Genomic DNA, 16,561 nt, shown 5'->3' on the forward strand with positions numbered 1-16,561 from the left:
GTTATTCCAGTAAATGTTGTTTTTTAAACGCTTTCTGTTTCGTGTGGTGCATGAAAGAGAAAGGAGAATGGCTGCTGAGAGAGGTTTCTGAAGCTAATACTGGGGACAGTGTTGTGTCAGTGTGATCTGTCTGAAGTGAAACAGACGTGTTCCAGCACTGACGGAAAGCCCCATGGAAACTTCCACCAGCGAAGGGACTGATGTGCTTAGGTGATTTCCTCTTGCCCTGATTCTATACCCCCCTCTTCAGTGTTGGGAGATCCTTTGAAACCATGGGGAGGTGGGGCTTTGCAGCTTCAAAAAGTCTTCTGTCAATGTGAGAGTCACCGGTATATATAATTTCATTCTCTTTATCTTTCATCATTAGCAACCTTTCCCGACTGTGATGTTTTATGTCAACATAGTATGCAGCTACAACTACACTCTTCTTTTTACTACACAAATGAGGCATAGTCCTTTTCCACCTCTCCTCTATTCTATCTGTTATTGTTCTTGCTGCTTCATTGAACTTGTTTCACTTTATCTTTCTCTGCTTGCAAGTGACCAAAATGGGATACTGATCTGGAAATAATGCCTTGAATAACAGTTTTTTATACTTCCATCTCGCTACTGGAAATGCCACACAAGACATCCAAAATGTTCATCTAATTTATAGCTCCATTGCATTAGTGACTCAGGCAGCAAACCTATGTTAAGAGGCTTGGAAGGAAGACACATAAACACAATAGGACTTACTGTTGAGTAAACAGAGACAGGATCGTAGACCAGAATGTCTAGAAATTTTCTACTTTTGTTCTGGTTTTTCAGTGCAATAATTCTATTTTTTTCTGAAGTCCCCTTGTTATGAAATTCCCTCTCAATGGACTCATCCAGCACTGACAGTGTTATCTTTCACAGACAATGAAACCCTTTTTAATCATCCTTAAAAAACATTATCTTAAATGGCAATGTTTTAGCTTACTCTACTTATTTTATCTGCTATTCTTATGCCAGTAGCCCTGAAGTTGTTGTTGTTATTAAATTTTTATACCGCCCTTCATCTGAAGATCACATGGTGGTTCACAGAGTTTAACTAATTCAGGGCAGCACATAAATATTATAAATGCATTAAGAACATATTCTTAAAACTTTGCTGTATTCTTTCTGCTGCTACTCCATTGCTACCTATTTTCTTGGACACCACAGGAAGCTAACTTGCATGAAGTCAAATCACTGGTTTGTCTAGCTCAGGCACCCCCAAACTCGGCCCTCCAGCTGTTTTGGGACTACAACTCCCATCATCCCTAGCTAACAGGACCAGTGGCCAGGGATGATGGGAATTGTAGCCCCAAAACAGCTGGAGGGCCGAGTTTGCCTATGCCTGCAATACAGCATTGCTGCTGGTGCATTTGCATCAAACCAACCTCGTTGCCATCCCACCTACTGCCAGTAACGAGCAGTGATGGGGCCAACCGAAGGTCAGGTATGTAATAAAGCCATTCCTTTAGTTACCAACTTGGGGGGAGGGGGGGAAGCGTAGGAGCTTACTTGATTTTTTTGGGGTGGGGGGAATAACAAGAATGTTCTAAAATGATAAGTCGTTCAACGTAATCATTTAAGAATGAAACTAAATACAATTACTTTTATTTAACAAAACCGTAATTATTTAGAAAATATCCCAGTATTTGCAGCATATATCTACAAATTCAGTTGCTTGATCAGAACTAGGATCACAAACAGATCTTGTCACACAAATGCAACATTAATTGGACAGGGAAAGATGAACAGAAAAAGAAGCGCCGCTGAGCATTTTGCTGTCTTGCACATAGCTGCTGAACCTAACATGTCTATTTCAGTAGCAATTTTTAAACTTCACAACTGTAGAATTTATTCGACTGTAAAACTACTTCGCTGACATTATGTTGTTTAAAGTGTCATTAAAGAAGCTTTTATAATGCAGAAATCACCACCACCTCTTCTCCTACTTACTAAAAGAGGAATTTGGGCTTTGTTTTGTTTTGCATCCCCTAGCTTTAATTTTTTGAACTTAAAAGAAATATTTTAAAAGTTACCCAAATGTGAAATAAGATACTGCTTTTTTCTGAGAACAAGAATATCTGTGAACTGAACTCCTGCAGTCAACTCCTATACAAAATAAGTTCAAATTAAACTTGGTAGCTCTGGGCCAATGCCAATGCCCTTGAGAATGCCCCAATCTGTACCTGAGCCACAGCCCCCATAAATTTGTATCAACTGCCAAATAAAGTTCTGGAGTCCTCACTGCGCTTCAGAGCTGTATTACCTCTCGAGAGACCTCTGCATGTCAGCTAACAAAATTTCCCATATGCTTCACCTGCAGATTCCAAACTGTGCGTCCCGGCCCAGGCCAGCACATCCCCCTCCCTATTTTTGCTCAGCTGTCACACTTGCAGCACGCTGGGAGCATGGGGTATGCTAGAGGTCAGCACAGTAGTGAGAAAATAAACACTGGTTCCTATTCATACCTACTACCTGTTACATTTTAGATTGCGCAGATCTGTCCTCAATGATTCAGCTCATAGAGCAGGGCCAGAGAACCTGTGGCCTTCCAGATGGAACGCCCGCCACCCCTGACCATCGGCGATGCTGGCTGGGGCTGAAGGGAGCTGGAATCGAACCACATCTGGCCTCAGTTTCCCTGTCCTGTCCTAGAGGAAGGGTTGATTAAAAGTGCTCTTGACATGCTGCTCAGATTCTTCTATAGAGGCCTGGGATGCTGACCAAGTTGTTGCCTTTGGAAAACAACTGTGGTTTCATCAGTGCTGCCAACTGCAGCATTCTTACAGCAGTTAAGGCACTTTCTAGTGTGCATGACACCGTGTAACAATGCTAGTATTTATAAGAAAACTCACCTGCTATTTTATTTCTTCACTTTGGTACTGGAAAATGTACAAAGACCAATAATGCTTATCCTGCAAAGACATGATCCAGCCAGAGTTAAGCACTTTTAAACCCTACTGATTTGAACATGGAACTTAAGCAACCGATGGGATTCTGAAGCAGCATGACTTTGGATGGATCTTGTCCTGCATTTTTAGCAGAAGGAAAGGAAACTAGCCCAACTGCATTTCTAGAGAGTACAGCAATAAATTTCCAATACAAATGATCCAAGGCAACAGGTGTCAGAACTATGCATTTAAATTCATACATGTGTGAACGTTATTATTGGGCAGTTAAGAGCTTCATACATTAGCATCATACAGCAAATTGCTAAACATCAGTAATTAAGGCTAAAGTGGAAATCAACGTTATCCGATCACAGCAGCAAAAGAACAAAACTTTTATGCCATGTTATGCGTTCTGAAGCAGCAGTTTCAGCTTTAAAAGGGCAAAAAAATATTGCTATAAATTATATCTATTCTAATAACTCTTTCAGGACTTCCATGAAGTTTCTGTGCTTCACTTGACAATATATACCAACGCAACCTTGCATTTACACACAGTCCTCAGCAATATGCAATTAACCGTAGTTTTATGCAGTAGTGGATAAAGTGCAAAATATTTGGTATGAAGTCCTAGTGATCGTTGTATCTTGCTTCTACGGACACCGAGGAATTGAGACTGGATCTTCCGTTAATGGCAACAGTGTTTGACGGAGGCGCAACCTGAGAGAGAAAATAAGGTAATCAGGTAGATGGAAGACCTGGTACAAAATGGAAGTCACCCACCAGTTAATTTATAATTGCAACTGTTTCAAATGCTGTCACTGAGAGTAGACCAGCTGAAATAAACTGAGCCTATGCATCAGTCAATTAGAGTTCCTTAGGAAGGGCGGGATAAAATGCAGCTACATGAACAGATCTACTTACACCCTACTTACACCCTCCTCTCCAGAAAGGTCTGATGCACCTTACACCAATTTAAGTGTCAAAATGCTGGGAAACTCAATTCACCATCTGGGTACATCAATAGATGTTACTCTGCCTTAGGTCCAATTGCCATATTACTAGGGATCTTTGTGGCACATCAGAAATTTAAGAGAGGTGCATGGTTGTTCCACAAAAATGCATGGCCTGCCTTTGTTGAGCTAGAGTGATAGCCACTGAAGAGTTACACCCCTGTGGCTTGGTTTCACAAAGCTTATGTAATATTGTGGTATGTTTGTGTGGTAAGGATTCATATGGTGACCAGCCTAGGAAAGAGACTCAGACACTGAGCTTTCATCTATATACTACACTTTTCTGTGTACAAGACTAGGTTTTCTTACTCTAAAATAATGTTTAAAATCTAGGGTCGTTTTATACACGGATATAAGTCACCCCATTTTCTTAAATCGGAGTCCCCAAAAATAGGTGTCTTATACATGGGGGCATCTTATACACGGAAAATACGGCATATATGCCTGTCAGTGTTTTTAGCCAATGAGTAAAGCCTGAGCTGTGATTGTTTAGGGGGCTGTTTGGACACCAAGCAATAGAAATTTATTACTTGTTTCTCTTTTAATTCTTGCTCCAATTTGTGGTTTCATGTTCCCCACAAAGCTGATTACTTTAATGATGTCACCACACACTTGCCTCGCTCCTGTCTGCTAAAGCTCAACTGGTTTTCAACATCACTAAGTAAAAGCTAGCTTGTGTTGAAACAGTCTGATCAAACATAGGGTTCAATATGCACTCAGCCACATGAAAAATATATAAAACCCATGTTTCCAAACCACACGAGTGATTATTCATCTGGAGAACATTTATTTCTTGCCACATCACTAATTTTACTGTGCACTGTAGACTAGGGCTGGGTGGAAGGTTAATTTGGACCCGCTGACAGATCATTGGATGACTTGCAGTAGATTTGGCTCTGGCTAGACCGAGAACTCCCAGAAGTGCAAGCTGGATTTCGAAGGGGCAGAGGAACCAGAGACCAAATAGCAAATATGCGCTGGATTATGGAGAAAGCTAGAGAGTTCCAGAAAAACGTCTACTTCTGTTTCATTGACTATGCAAAAGCCTTTGACTGTGTCGACCACAGCAAACTATGGCAAGTTCTTAAAGAAATGGGAGTGCCTGATCACCTCATCTGTCTCCTGAGAAATCTCTATGTGGGACAAGAAGCTACAGTTAGAACTGGATATGGAACAACTGATTGGTTCAAAATTGGGAAAGGAGTACGACAAGGTTGTATATTGTCTCCCTGCTTATTTAACTTATATGCAGAATTCATCATGCGAAAGGCTGGACTAGATGAATCCCAAGCCGGAAATAAGACTGCCGGAAGAAATATCAACAACCTCAGATATGCAGATGACACAACCTTGATGGCAGAAAGTGAGGAGGAATTAAAGAACCTTTTAACGAGGGTGAAAGAGGAGAGCGCAAAATATGGTTTGAAGCTCAACATCAAAAAAACCAAGATCATGGCCATTGGTCCCATCACCTCCTGGCAAATAGAAGGGGAAGAAATGGAGGCAGTGAGAGATTTTACTTTCTTGGGCTCCTTGATCACTGCAGGTGGTGACAGCAGTCACGAAATTAAAAGACGCCTGCTTCTTGGGAGAAAAGCAATGACAAACCTAGACAGCATCTTAAAAAGCAGAGACATTACCTTGCCTACAAAGGTCCGTATAGTTAAAGCTATGGTTTTCCCAGTAGTGATGTATGGAAGTGAGAGCTGGACCATAATGAAGGCTGATCGCCGAAGAATTGATGCTTTTGAATTATGGTGCTGGAGGAGACTCTTGAGAGTCCCATGGACTGCAAGAAGATCAAACCTATCCATTCTTAAGGAAATCAGCCCTAAGCGCTCACTGGAAGGACAGATCCTGAAGCTGAGGCTCCAATACTTTGGCCACCTCATGAGAAGAGAAGACTCCCTGGAAAAGACCCTGATGTTGGGAAAGATTGAGGGCACAAGGAGAAGGGGACGACAGAGGACGAGATGGTTGGACAGTGCTCTCGAAGCTACAAACATGAGTTTGACCAAACTGCGGGAGGCAGTGGAAGACAGGAGTGCCTGGCGTGATATGGTCCATGGGGTCACGAAGAGTCGGACACGACTAAACGACTAAACAAAAACAAGTTAGAAGTTACTCAGATGTATTTTTTTTGTCATTGTATATGACTGCCATCCCAGTGCATGTTTCGTGGGGTGGGGTGGGGCACAGGTAACTGGGCTCTGCCCATTGAGCCACCATTTTGCGTCTGGCTTTGTTCTTCACCAAGCCACTGTTTTCCAATTGGCTCAAATTGGTTCTGTAATCTCCAGGTTCTAGTTTTTTTTTTTTTAAATAGTTCCAAGCAAGCCTGAAGTTTGCAGATGCCTGCTGAAGACAATACAATGGGCCTATGCATTCATTTGATTATTAAACTGAAAGTAATGCCTTAAGATGTGTGAGCCCAAGGGAAACTAACAGGGAGAGTTCAGTCATATGATGGAAATATTCTGGAGAGAGAGAAATAGTTTCAAACCCCAACCTCATTTGACCCATTTGGTTAGCAATTACTGCAAGCTTTATTCAGCAGGAATAAAACTGCAGCACAAAAGACCACAGAGTTTGGCTCTGTACCCTAACGAGTTATTAAAGCAAATGCTTGGCTGAATGCAGTGGCAATTTTTGCCTTGTTTCTTGAATGCTTGGCGGATGCTGAGAGCACCTGACAGACCTTTTACCCAATTTAACAGCACAAAGCATTAGCCGAACTTTGCCATTTAAATAGGAGTTAAATGTCCTTTCACTTGTTCTTCACACACAAGTGAATGCAGTAGCTTTGGGTCTGCTGACTTAAGTGTTTAATTCTTTCCCTGTGCAATACGCCTTGATTTAAAAGTTGAAGCAACGTTTTTACAGACACTGTCTGACTTCATCTTCACAAGAGGCTTAAAAATAAATTTGATACCACACTTTTCTCACCCCAGCTTCACTTCTTCATACTGTAAGATAGTGAGTTAGCACAGTCATTACCATGCTACTTTGAAAGAAAGAAAAAAGTTCTCTTAAACAGAATATAACTTCAGGGAAACTTAAAACACCTGAAAAAAACGACTTCTACTTGATTATGTCAAGACTGTCTGCATTCTTTGGTACTTGCTCTCCTTATGATGCTTCCTGAGAAGCGATTTATAAATTCATTAATTAAACAAATGTGGGATGGCACAGACGTGACAAGTGAGAGAGACAAAGTAGGATTAAATTTTGCATAGCACAGGAATAACAAAAGCAGAGAAGGAAGGAGATACCTAACTATATACGTGCAGTTTGGGCTGGAGAGCTTTAAAAAGGCATCTCTCATGACCATATTCTAGTCATGGACAATTCATAATAGGATAATATCATTGACGGGGCACTGTCAGAATAGAAAAAAATGTTCATCTTCTTGCCACAAACCAAACAAAGCACTCATTAAAAAAGAAAGACCCCAGAATATTCAATTTCCAGCTCTATATGGATGCCTTCTTTCCCCTAACTGTTGAAATACCTTTCTGAAATCTGAGACAGGAAAGCAGAGCATTAGCAAGGAATTTTCAAATTCTGAAGACAGGTAGGAGAGGCAAGTTCCTTTTGACCTTGATCTTTAAAGCTTCTTCCTAACAGCAGTTTCAATGGAGGATTTAGCAGAGGGAATCACCCCCATACACTTTATGCCAAATGTATGTTTAAGGGAAAAACTGTATGCACTCTTTCCTTTACTCAAAGCCAGCAAGAACATTTTGCAACCAGTCCTTATATCTCCCCTATTGGCACTATTCAGAAAGCACACTTGTGAGATTCCTTCAAAAGATTAATGCCAGCACCGATTGCTATGGTGATTTTGAGAGTAAGCACTGTAAATCCATTGTTATTTATTTTAATGATGAGAAGAAAAAGGAAAGGGGAGAGGAGAAAAAAACAAAAAACCCAACCACCTCACCCTTCTCAATTTGGCAGCAGCTTCTCCCGAGCGGATTGCAGCCAGCAAGCTCTGGTGGATCTGTTCCGGGTCAGGGCGCTGGAGAGTCGCAGCAATCCCTCTCTGACAGACGGCAGTTGTTGGGTGGCCAGATAGAGAGGGCACCTGCCTATTTTGCTCATGGGTTGCACAATTATTTTTCTGTTGGGAGAAGAAAGAAAGAAAACCATTGCCCCGAGTAAGCTCACGCTACCTTAGATAGCAACACGCAATGCAATGCACACTTTTAGTGAATGACAGAACAGTTCTACTGTATTTTATTTTGCAAAATGCCAAGATATATGCATGTAAGAAAGCACTGCGTGGAAGCTGAGGACAAATGTTATTGTTGGTTTTTACCTTCTCTGCAACATTCTGTTGCAGCTGTCCAGTTGGGCTCTGTAAAGGAGAATGGTTCTTTATCTCCGTGTTGGACACCGATGAGGAAAGGTCAAGGGACAATTGCTCTTTCAGTGGCCTGGGTGCACTGGCACATGTTTTACTGAACGACTGCGACCTCCTAACTGCCGAAGATACAGCAAGAGCAAAAGGTGACGGCCTGGAGCTGGAATACGGCTGCGGCAAAACGAAAGTCCTCAGGGTTTTCAGATTTAAGGGAGGAGGCTGGGAGCAGGGGGAATTCAGAGGTTTGGGCATTGTTACAGGAGGAGTGGTGACTTCTGTCTTTTCCTCGCTGTGTCCGTTTTCAGTCTTTTCCTCTACTAATTGAGAAGGAACAGTAACTGTTCTAGGAAATGGAAAAGAAGTATGATCTGGCGAGGCCAACTTTTTTTCTGGCTCCATACTCTTAGCTTCGTTTTGCGTAGGGCTACTAATGGAATTGCTTCTTGCAATTGCAGACGTTACATAATGAGAAGAAGCCCTCTTTTGCATCTGTAAATAGAAGTTGCTTGGTTTTCCTGTAGGACTTAAGATCCTTGGTTTTTCTTGCACCGGTGGGGGCGGACTTTTCTTTTCCGTGCTTAGCACAAATGGAGCTGCAACATGTTGTGGACCAGGTCTGTAATGCTCCACTTCCATTTTCCTCCCTTCGGCATTAGGGAGAGGAACTGTGGCATTATCAACACTGTATGTTTTATGCAGCGAATCGTTCCCTAGCAACGTAACTTCATGTCTAAAAACAGGTCCTGTTGGGCTCAGGCTTTTGGAGTTATTAAGCATTTCTGTTTGCGTACCAAATTCCTGGGAATTCTCCTTGGGAGACATGTGCAAGTGGGCTGCTTCACGATCCTCCGCAGGGTCCGACTCCCAATTCTTCACTATCTCCAGAGATTTTGGAGGCACTATTTTATAGGTAGTCATTCCAACTTTGGGTATGTAGTCTCTTGTAATCTCATTGGAAGGTTTAGGTTTAGGTTTAGAGTCTTGCCAGTGAGGTGGGTAACCTTTTGGAGGAGAACTAGCAGGGCTTTTGATGACGTTCTGTGGTAAAATGGGACTATCCTTTTCAACTGTGTTATATTGGTGGTTGTTAGAATTTGCTCGGTCATGTGCCGACTGTTCGCTTTGTTGGTTGAACTCTGTCATAGTTCCTACGGTCTCATGTACCCTGCTGAGGAACCCTGAGGGTTGGTTCTCCTGAGCTGATTTGTGCAGGTGAGTTGAATCTTTGCGTGTGACCAGTTGGCCGCCTTGAGGACCAGTACTCTCCCTTAGTGCAGTCTGACCCAAATTACCATTGGGTGGGGTTGCCTGAATTGCAACATCCTGAGTCTTTACTGTCTCCACACTGGACTGATCCCATTTTTTATCTTGCACCCCTAGACATGCTTGAGGGCTGCATTCCTGATTTACAGTTATGTCATTTTGATATGATTCAAGCTTGTTACTTTCTCTTGCATCAATATTACTTTCTTCTGTTGGAGAAAGAAATTTTGCATCACTGTGACCTTTATAAAAAAAAGGCAAACGAAAATTTGAAATTAGCATTAGGATCAAGTTGTTTGAATCATGAATCACTCTTTTTCTTTCAAATTTGTATTAAACTGGAGCTAAACTTTCAGAGTACAGCTTTTTGGTACATAGTTTATGCAGTCTATAAGTATATGACAGACACAAGAGTTTTTTTAAAATACAATGATGCCTCGCAAGATGAAATTAATTCATTCCCTGAGTCGCTTCATATTGCGAAAATTTCGTCTTGCGAAGCGTGATGGAAACCAAGGAAACAAAAACAAAAAAAAATTGAAAAAAGGTTGTCTTGCGAAGCATGGCCATAGAAAAATTCATCCTTTGAGTCACCAAAAAAATCGCAAACCCCTTTCGTCTTGTGAGTTTTCACTGCGCGAGGCATTCGTCTTGCAAAGTACCACTGTATTACAAATATAGTATGCTTCATATTCAGGTTTCTCTGAGCAACTGCAAGGACCCATCAATACCACTTAGGGAAAAAACTGTGGAAGACTCCTTCACATTCGCCATTCACACAATGGGCTGCATCCAATGTAACACTACATGAATGTTCCTTCAGTGCAAGGATATCTGCCTCCCCAGCATACCTCCAGGGAGAATTCCCATTGTGCAAACAGAAATCTTTTGTGCTGATGGGACACTGTAGTCGGATACCGCCCAGGATGTTTGAACAGACACCAACAACATTGCCAGGATTCTGCTGCAACTGAAAATACATCTTGCACAAACAATATAAATTTACTCACCATTGCTTGCATTTGGCTGCAATGCTCCAAGTGGCTTAGCGCTGCCAAGTGTGATATTTGCAATGAACACTTGACTATGTTGAGCTCTGCAAAACATCACACCACAACAATAGATAGACTGGCATCAGTAACATATTGAGAACAACACTCAAATTCTATTCAGGCATTCTTCTCCTCATGTGATTACATCCTGGCCCCACCCCATGCATTACAGCCACTGCTTCTGAACAACACCAGTTGTTAAGGACTCTGGACAAACCATGAGCCAAAACGAAGGTATCCCATAGTTCACGGACTGTGGGTTGGTAGGGAAAGCTAAAACCATGAGCCAAGGTTTGGATGACACAATAAGCTAAACCATGGCTTAACTCAACAAAACAAACCATGAAGGAAAAAAAATTGGGTGTAGCCTCTTTCCCTGGAGCCTACACATTTGATTGCTTGGGCTAAGCCAGGGGTCGGCAAGGCTTACCTTGCCTGGGCTGGTTCACTGCTGCAGAGCCCCCTCTGTGGGCTGGATTGCAGGTGTGCATGAACACGCGCGCCCACGATTTCCAACTCTACACAGATGGGACTTCTGGCGTCTGCGCAGCCGCCATTTTCGGCGCCGTGAAAGCGAATCCCTGCGCCGTGCTGGTTTAGCGCAGCGCACGGGGACTCACTGGGCAGGCAGCTCGGTTTGGTGGCGGCTTCTGCCAAGCCCTGGGCTAAGCCATGGTTTGCCATAGCATTAAATATAGACAAGGGCACTGAGTTTCCAAGTCTCAGTATAAATGTTCATGGGCTAGAGTCCACTTTCAGATGCATGAAGTGTTATCCTAAGTTAGCAGGTGTTTGTGTGTGTGTGTGTGTGTGTGTATATATATATATATATATATATATATATATATATATGCACACACACACACACACACAGGCTGTTATAATTTGAATTATGTAAAAAAAATATTAGTGACCATTCACAAAGCACTATTGATGATAAACACAAACATTAAGGCACTGGCAAAGTTAATTATCACATGTAGCGAGTTTAAAAACCCACTATCTTGATTGAGGCCACAAGTGTGATGGAAATGAACAAGTTCAAGTCTGTCTATCAGTTCAAGTTATGCAGTGGTGTCACAGTGGAGTTTTCTTTTGGAGTTATTTTGTTCGGCGCTAGAACAAGAGGGTGAACCACTTGTTTAATCATAAGTAACTCAAAGAAGAAATGCTGCTACGCAACTTAGCATAAGCACTGGGTGCATTGCTTTGTACTTCAGAGCACCAATGCACCACTTTTCTCAACCCCTTCTCATAGATAAAAGTATTGATTTACAAAGATACCATAACAGTGGGCAGGGCACCCTTGCAATCACAAACACAGGCTCAGCGATCAATTGCTCTCCTTCTAGGATATAAAGGGGGCCCACCACCATTTACAGAAAGAAGCCTGATGCACTCACTTCTCCCGTGCAGTCTTATTTTCTACTTCTTCTCCATTTGAGTCTTGCAGAGTATCGCCACACCCAATGCTAGGATCTGAACCCAATGAAGCAGTCTCGTTTTTCTGAACGCCCCGTGGAATTTCAGGAGTGCTGAAGGAGATGGGGGCCTCTGGCATAGTGAGAGGAGCCCCTGCACTTTCTTCAAGTATTTCTTCCTTCTCATCTATCTCCTCTAGACTATATTCGGAGCCTATGTCGGCTGCGCTCCCAAGAAAAGCATAAAGAGCAATAATAAGCCAAGATAAATATATCACATTGCATTGTTAAAAACAAAAAAATACCATCCCAAATGGAATATCAAAGCAGGCTTACTTAAGGAGTTTGGGGTGTGTGGGGTGAGGGGGATGCTTGTCCCTGTGGCTCAAATAGTTTAAAATTCTGATAAATGTGAGTATAGATCAGCAGGGCAGGGTGGTAGGTTTTGCTCTTATGGAGTAAAAGTACAAAGGTGTGTTTGGGGGCTTGTATGAGCAGAGAAAGACTGGCAACCACTTGAAAACATTGCTACCATAATGTCTCCACATTCAGAAGATTATGAACTCATAGGAAGGGGACTTATATACCAGGAGTCAGTTCGTTGGCCTATCTAGCCCATTGATTCTCTACACTGACTGGCCGCAACACTTCAGGGTTCAGGCAGAACTCTTTCCCAGCCCTAGCTGGCAATGCTAGCGATGGTCCCTTCCGCGGGCAAAACATTACCTCTGACACTAAACTGCGGTGCCTCCCAACGCATTAACAGTCCTCTTTGTATTATTATTTCATTTAATATTTCAGATTTATTTAGATTCCGGGGGTGGGGGCCGCTTGCATGAATCTCTTACAGCAAAGCAACAACAAATCACGTGGCACCTTAAAGTCTAACAAAACTTATTATGGCATAGGTTTCATAGACTATGAAAGCTGCCTAACAGCCTGATCACAATTCTGGGGAGAAATCAGCTTCCTCTGAACCCCCTTAATAAACCAACAAGCTGAGCATAAAGGTGATCTGCTACGTTTTAAACATGGTAGTTGGAAAGCAGGCAATTGACATAAATCTCCGAAATCATCAGTGAGAGAAGAGTTAAATGGAATTGTACCATCGGGGGCCCATTGTTGTGGCCACCTACCCATGGCACTTGAAATGAAACTGAATGGAAAACCCAGGTGGAGCTGCAGTCTCAGAGCGCCACCCACAGGTTCCTCATCCGCTGCTCTAGAACCGGCTCCTCCAACCTGGTGTCCTCCAGATGTTGTCATATTACAACTCCCACCATCCCTGACCACTGAGGTTGCTGGGGGAACTGGAATCCAAAACACCTGGGAATGCACCAGGTTTCCTGAAGGCTGCCCCAGAAAAGGTTGCTTTCCCGACAATGATAACTTTTGCACGCGTAATCTAAATAAACCACTCCTAAAGGCAAAACACCACCTACATTTAAGAGACACTTCAGATTCATCGGGATTATCAGCATTAGCCAGATTAGTTTCATCTGGGACTTGCAGGGTATTGTTTATGTCATGATTGGTTGGCTCCAAGCTGCACGAGGCATTTGTTGTTGACACTGTGGTCCCAGTTAGATCAATTACATTGCCTAAGAAGCAGGTTAGGAAACAATACAATGAGTGAGCTCGCATTAATCTGATCACTAAACACAAGAAAACATGAGGAAGGGAAAATAAATGCAGCAGAATTGCAGCCCTAGCAAGTTAGTTACATTAAAGGAGCTTGCGTTACACCGTGTTAACAGGGCTGAAGCATTTAGTCGATTAATCAAATTGAAACAAGTTGATTGATTACAGACGTAATCAAGAGGTTTTTTTTAAAAAAAAACATCAACAAGAACAACACAATTCACTTTTAATACAAAAGTAACTACAGGAAGTCGGCATCTTGAAAGAGGCAAAACCTCCCTCCCTTTCACATGGGCAGCAATGCCTTTTCCAAAATCGTGCCTTCTGCAAGAGGTGATGAATCATCTAAACAAAAGAATCCCTTTTCCTTCAATTTTTTTTTTAAATTCATAGACAGATTCACATTTAATTATTTAATTGACTACGGTTTATTTAATTGTATGACAGCCCTACCGATATTAGATTGTATGCATGTTTGAACTTGAGTTGTGACTATATTTTGATCTTACTACTCAGAATTACCACCAGCATGGTGACCGGGAATGAGCCTTCTTCCCTACTGCAGAATGAAGTAACAGTATTAAATAGTAGTAGTAACTGGAGGCATTGCAGACACTAGGGACTCAGTTAACTGGTAAAGAAAAAGCGGTTTGTATGCGTTGTATGTGCCACATACAATATTGTGCCACCAGATGACGGCGTGGAGTCCTGTTTTTCTCTACCTGTTTTCCCTGTTCAAATGGACAACGCTTTAAACTCAAGTTCAAACATGCATAGTGTGTCTAGATCCAGCCCAAATGTGGCTGTAGGGGGAGCTACATGCAAAGCTGTTCTTAGTTACTTCTGTTAATGTTTGCAAAGAAATGATCCTTCAGCAGACTGCTGAAGCAAAAACCGTTATTAGCTGTTTTTCTTAACCCCCATTGGGGTCTCTTATAAACCGTATGTGTGGCAAGTGACTCTCGGCAGCAGCAATGGCAATGGGAATGGGATTCTGGGGCCATGCTAGTGGCTAGACCTATGCCTGTTTTTCACTAAATGCCACATGAAAAAATTACCTGTTGGAGATGGTGCTTCTGAGTAACTTCCTTTGATGGTGCCTTCTGCATGAATTGATTCTGCAGACTCCGATCCTGAAATGTTAATGCAGTTAAGAATAGTAGAGGAAACATTTCCTATTCTAACGTACTTTAAATACAAACATTATATACATAGACATGGTCTAAAATTTATAGAGTGGGGGAAATGACCTGAATACATTTTGTCAATGATGAACAGACATTAAAAATTGTCAGTTTTATATTTCTCTTATGGGACATTCCTACTTTTCTTTCCTGAACACGTTATATGGTGAGTGTCCTCTGACTCTTTCTTTCTTCTCTCTCTCTCTCTCTCTCTCTCTCTCTCTCTCTCTCTCTCTCTCTCTCTCTCTCTCTCTCTCTCTCTCTTATGTGTTTAACCTAGACGCTATTACTCCCCAAGAGAGCAAAACCACTTCAAGATTAAGCTGTGAATTCAGAAATAATATAACCTAACCTAATTTTTGTTGCAAAGATTACCTGTCTCAATGCTGTTGTCACTTTGGCCTTGCAATTTTCTGGGAGGTGGCGTTGGGGCTTTGCGCTTTGCTCGCCTCAGAGAAGAATTGACGGAAGATGTGCCACTGAGCTGAAGAGAACCTGTTCTCACTATTCCTATTCCCGAAAGTCCCTGGGGAATTGGGGGTGGGTAGTAAAAACAAACAAACAAACATCAACGATGCGGCAAACAGATTAGTAATTTGCAAAAGCAAAAATGTGAATGGAATGAGCAATTCAGCAGCCCCATAACAGACGCTTAACATTTCTCATAAGTGAATCAGAAATCCAGTTCAGATGTAAAGCTAAAATTGGTGGCTGAACGATGGTTTAGCACAGCCTTCCCTAGCCAGTGGTCAGGGATTATGGGAAAGGCAGTCCAGTATACCACATGGTACTCTATTGGGGAAGGCAGCCTTAGCATTATGAGAGTGAGATGTGGTGAGCCTTTACGCAAATTTTTAATGTTTGATGTTTTATTGTGTTCTTAATATCCTGTTGGAAGCCGCCCAGAGTGGCTGGGGAGGCCCGGCCAGATGGGTGGGATATAAGTAGTAAGTTGTTGTTGTTATATTATTATTATTATTATTATTATTATTATTATTATTAAATTGCTCCTTTAAAAAATATGTTCTTAGGAAGCAGAAAAAGAAAATGCCACAAAACCAGTAATCTCCTGTTGCAATACCAATGAGTTAGCAGTGTCCAGTGTGATGCAGCAAGTGTCCTTATGAACCAAACATTCAGTTATCGGAGACTTAACTTCTCGCAAACAACTTCTGCCTGGACAGAATTCTCCATCACCGCCCACCATCCAAAAAATAATAATAATAGTCCCTGCATAGAGAAAACTCATGTCAATGAGAAGAGTAGTTTTTCCTTTCTCTCTGAATTGCCTCTATGTGAGATAGGTAGGTGGGTTGATAAGATGAGCATTTAAACATGTAAATCTCTCTCCCCTTTTTTCCAATGTGAAGAAGAACAGTTCAGGCATGGTTACCCCCTCATTTGCTCTTTGTGAGAGCTGCACCCATTTGTTACTTGGAAACAAGCACCAAGGCTTGCGCTAAGATTCTTTGTGGCTCCGAAATTTAGAACAAACACTCAAAATGTCAGCAGCCCTGAATGTTACAAAGCAACTTTTATTTATTTTTATTTTCTGCTACTGCCCAGTCCAGAACGTTGGAGAAACTAAGAAGGTAACTGAAGTCTTATATTTTCCATTTAAAAACAGTTAAGACTGCAATAAATGACACAGTAGAGTCAGTGTTTGTTTTTGGCTGGGGGTTTTTTCTTGCTGTTGTCTGATATTACCATTCTGGCAT

General features: G+C 41.9%; 1 protein-coding gene across 5 annotated transcripts in view; it reads right to left on the bottom strand.

The window, feature by feature from the left end:
• Nucleotides 1-1,814: 1,814 nt before the first annotated feature.
• Nucleotides 1,815-16,561, bottom strand: part of COBLL1 (cordon-bleu WH2 repeat protein like 1) — an 82,719-nt gene continuing 67,972 nt past the window's right edge. For 4 of the 5 annotated variants that reach the window (XM_035132730.2, XM_035132683.2, XM_035132721.2 and 1 more), the window contains exons 8-15: nt 15,219-15,369; nt 14,718-14,792; nt 13,461-13,619; nt 12,001-12,241; nt 10,556-10,641; nt 8,238-9,787; nt 7,860-8,039; nt 1,815-3,623 (exon numbers count right to left, since the gene is read on the bottom strand). In XM_035132730.2, the coding sequence (XP_034988621.2) occupies nt 3,534-3,623; nt 7,860-8,039; nt 8,238-9,787; nt 10,556-10,641; nt 12,001-12,241; nt 13,461-13,619; nt 14,718-14,792; nt 15,219-15,369 (2,532 nt within the window). In that variant the 3' untranslated portion in view covers nt 1,815-3,533. The remainder of the gene's footprint in view (nt 3,624-7,859; nt 8,040-8,237; nt 9,788-10,555; nt 10,642-12,000; nt 12,242-13,460; nt 13,620-14,717; nt 14,793-15,218; nt 15,370-16,561) is intronic. The other variant, XM_035132712.2, reaches the window with a different exon arrangement.

This window comes from Zootoca vivipara, chromosome 1 (assembly GCF_963506605.1).
Source record: "Zootoca vivipara chromosome 1, rZooViv1.1, whole genome shotgun sequence".
NCBI classification, from domain to species: Eukaryota; Metazoa; Chordata; class Lepidosauria; order Squamata; family Lacertidae; genus Zootoca; species Zootoca vivipara.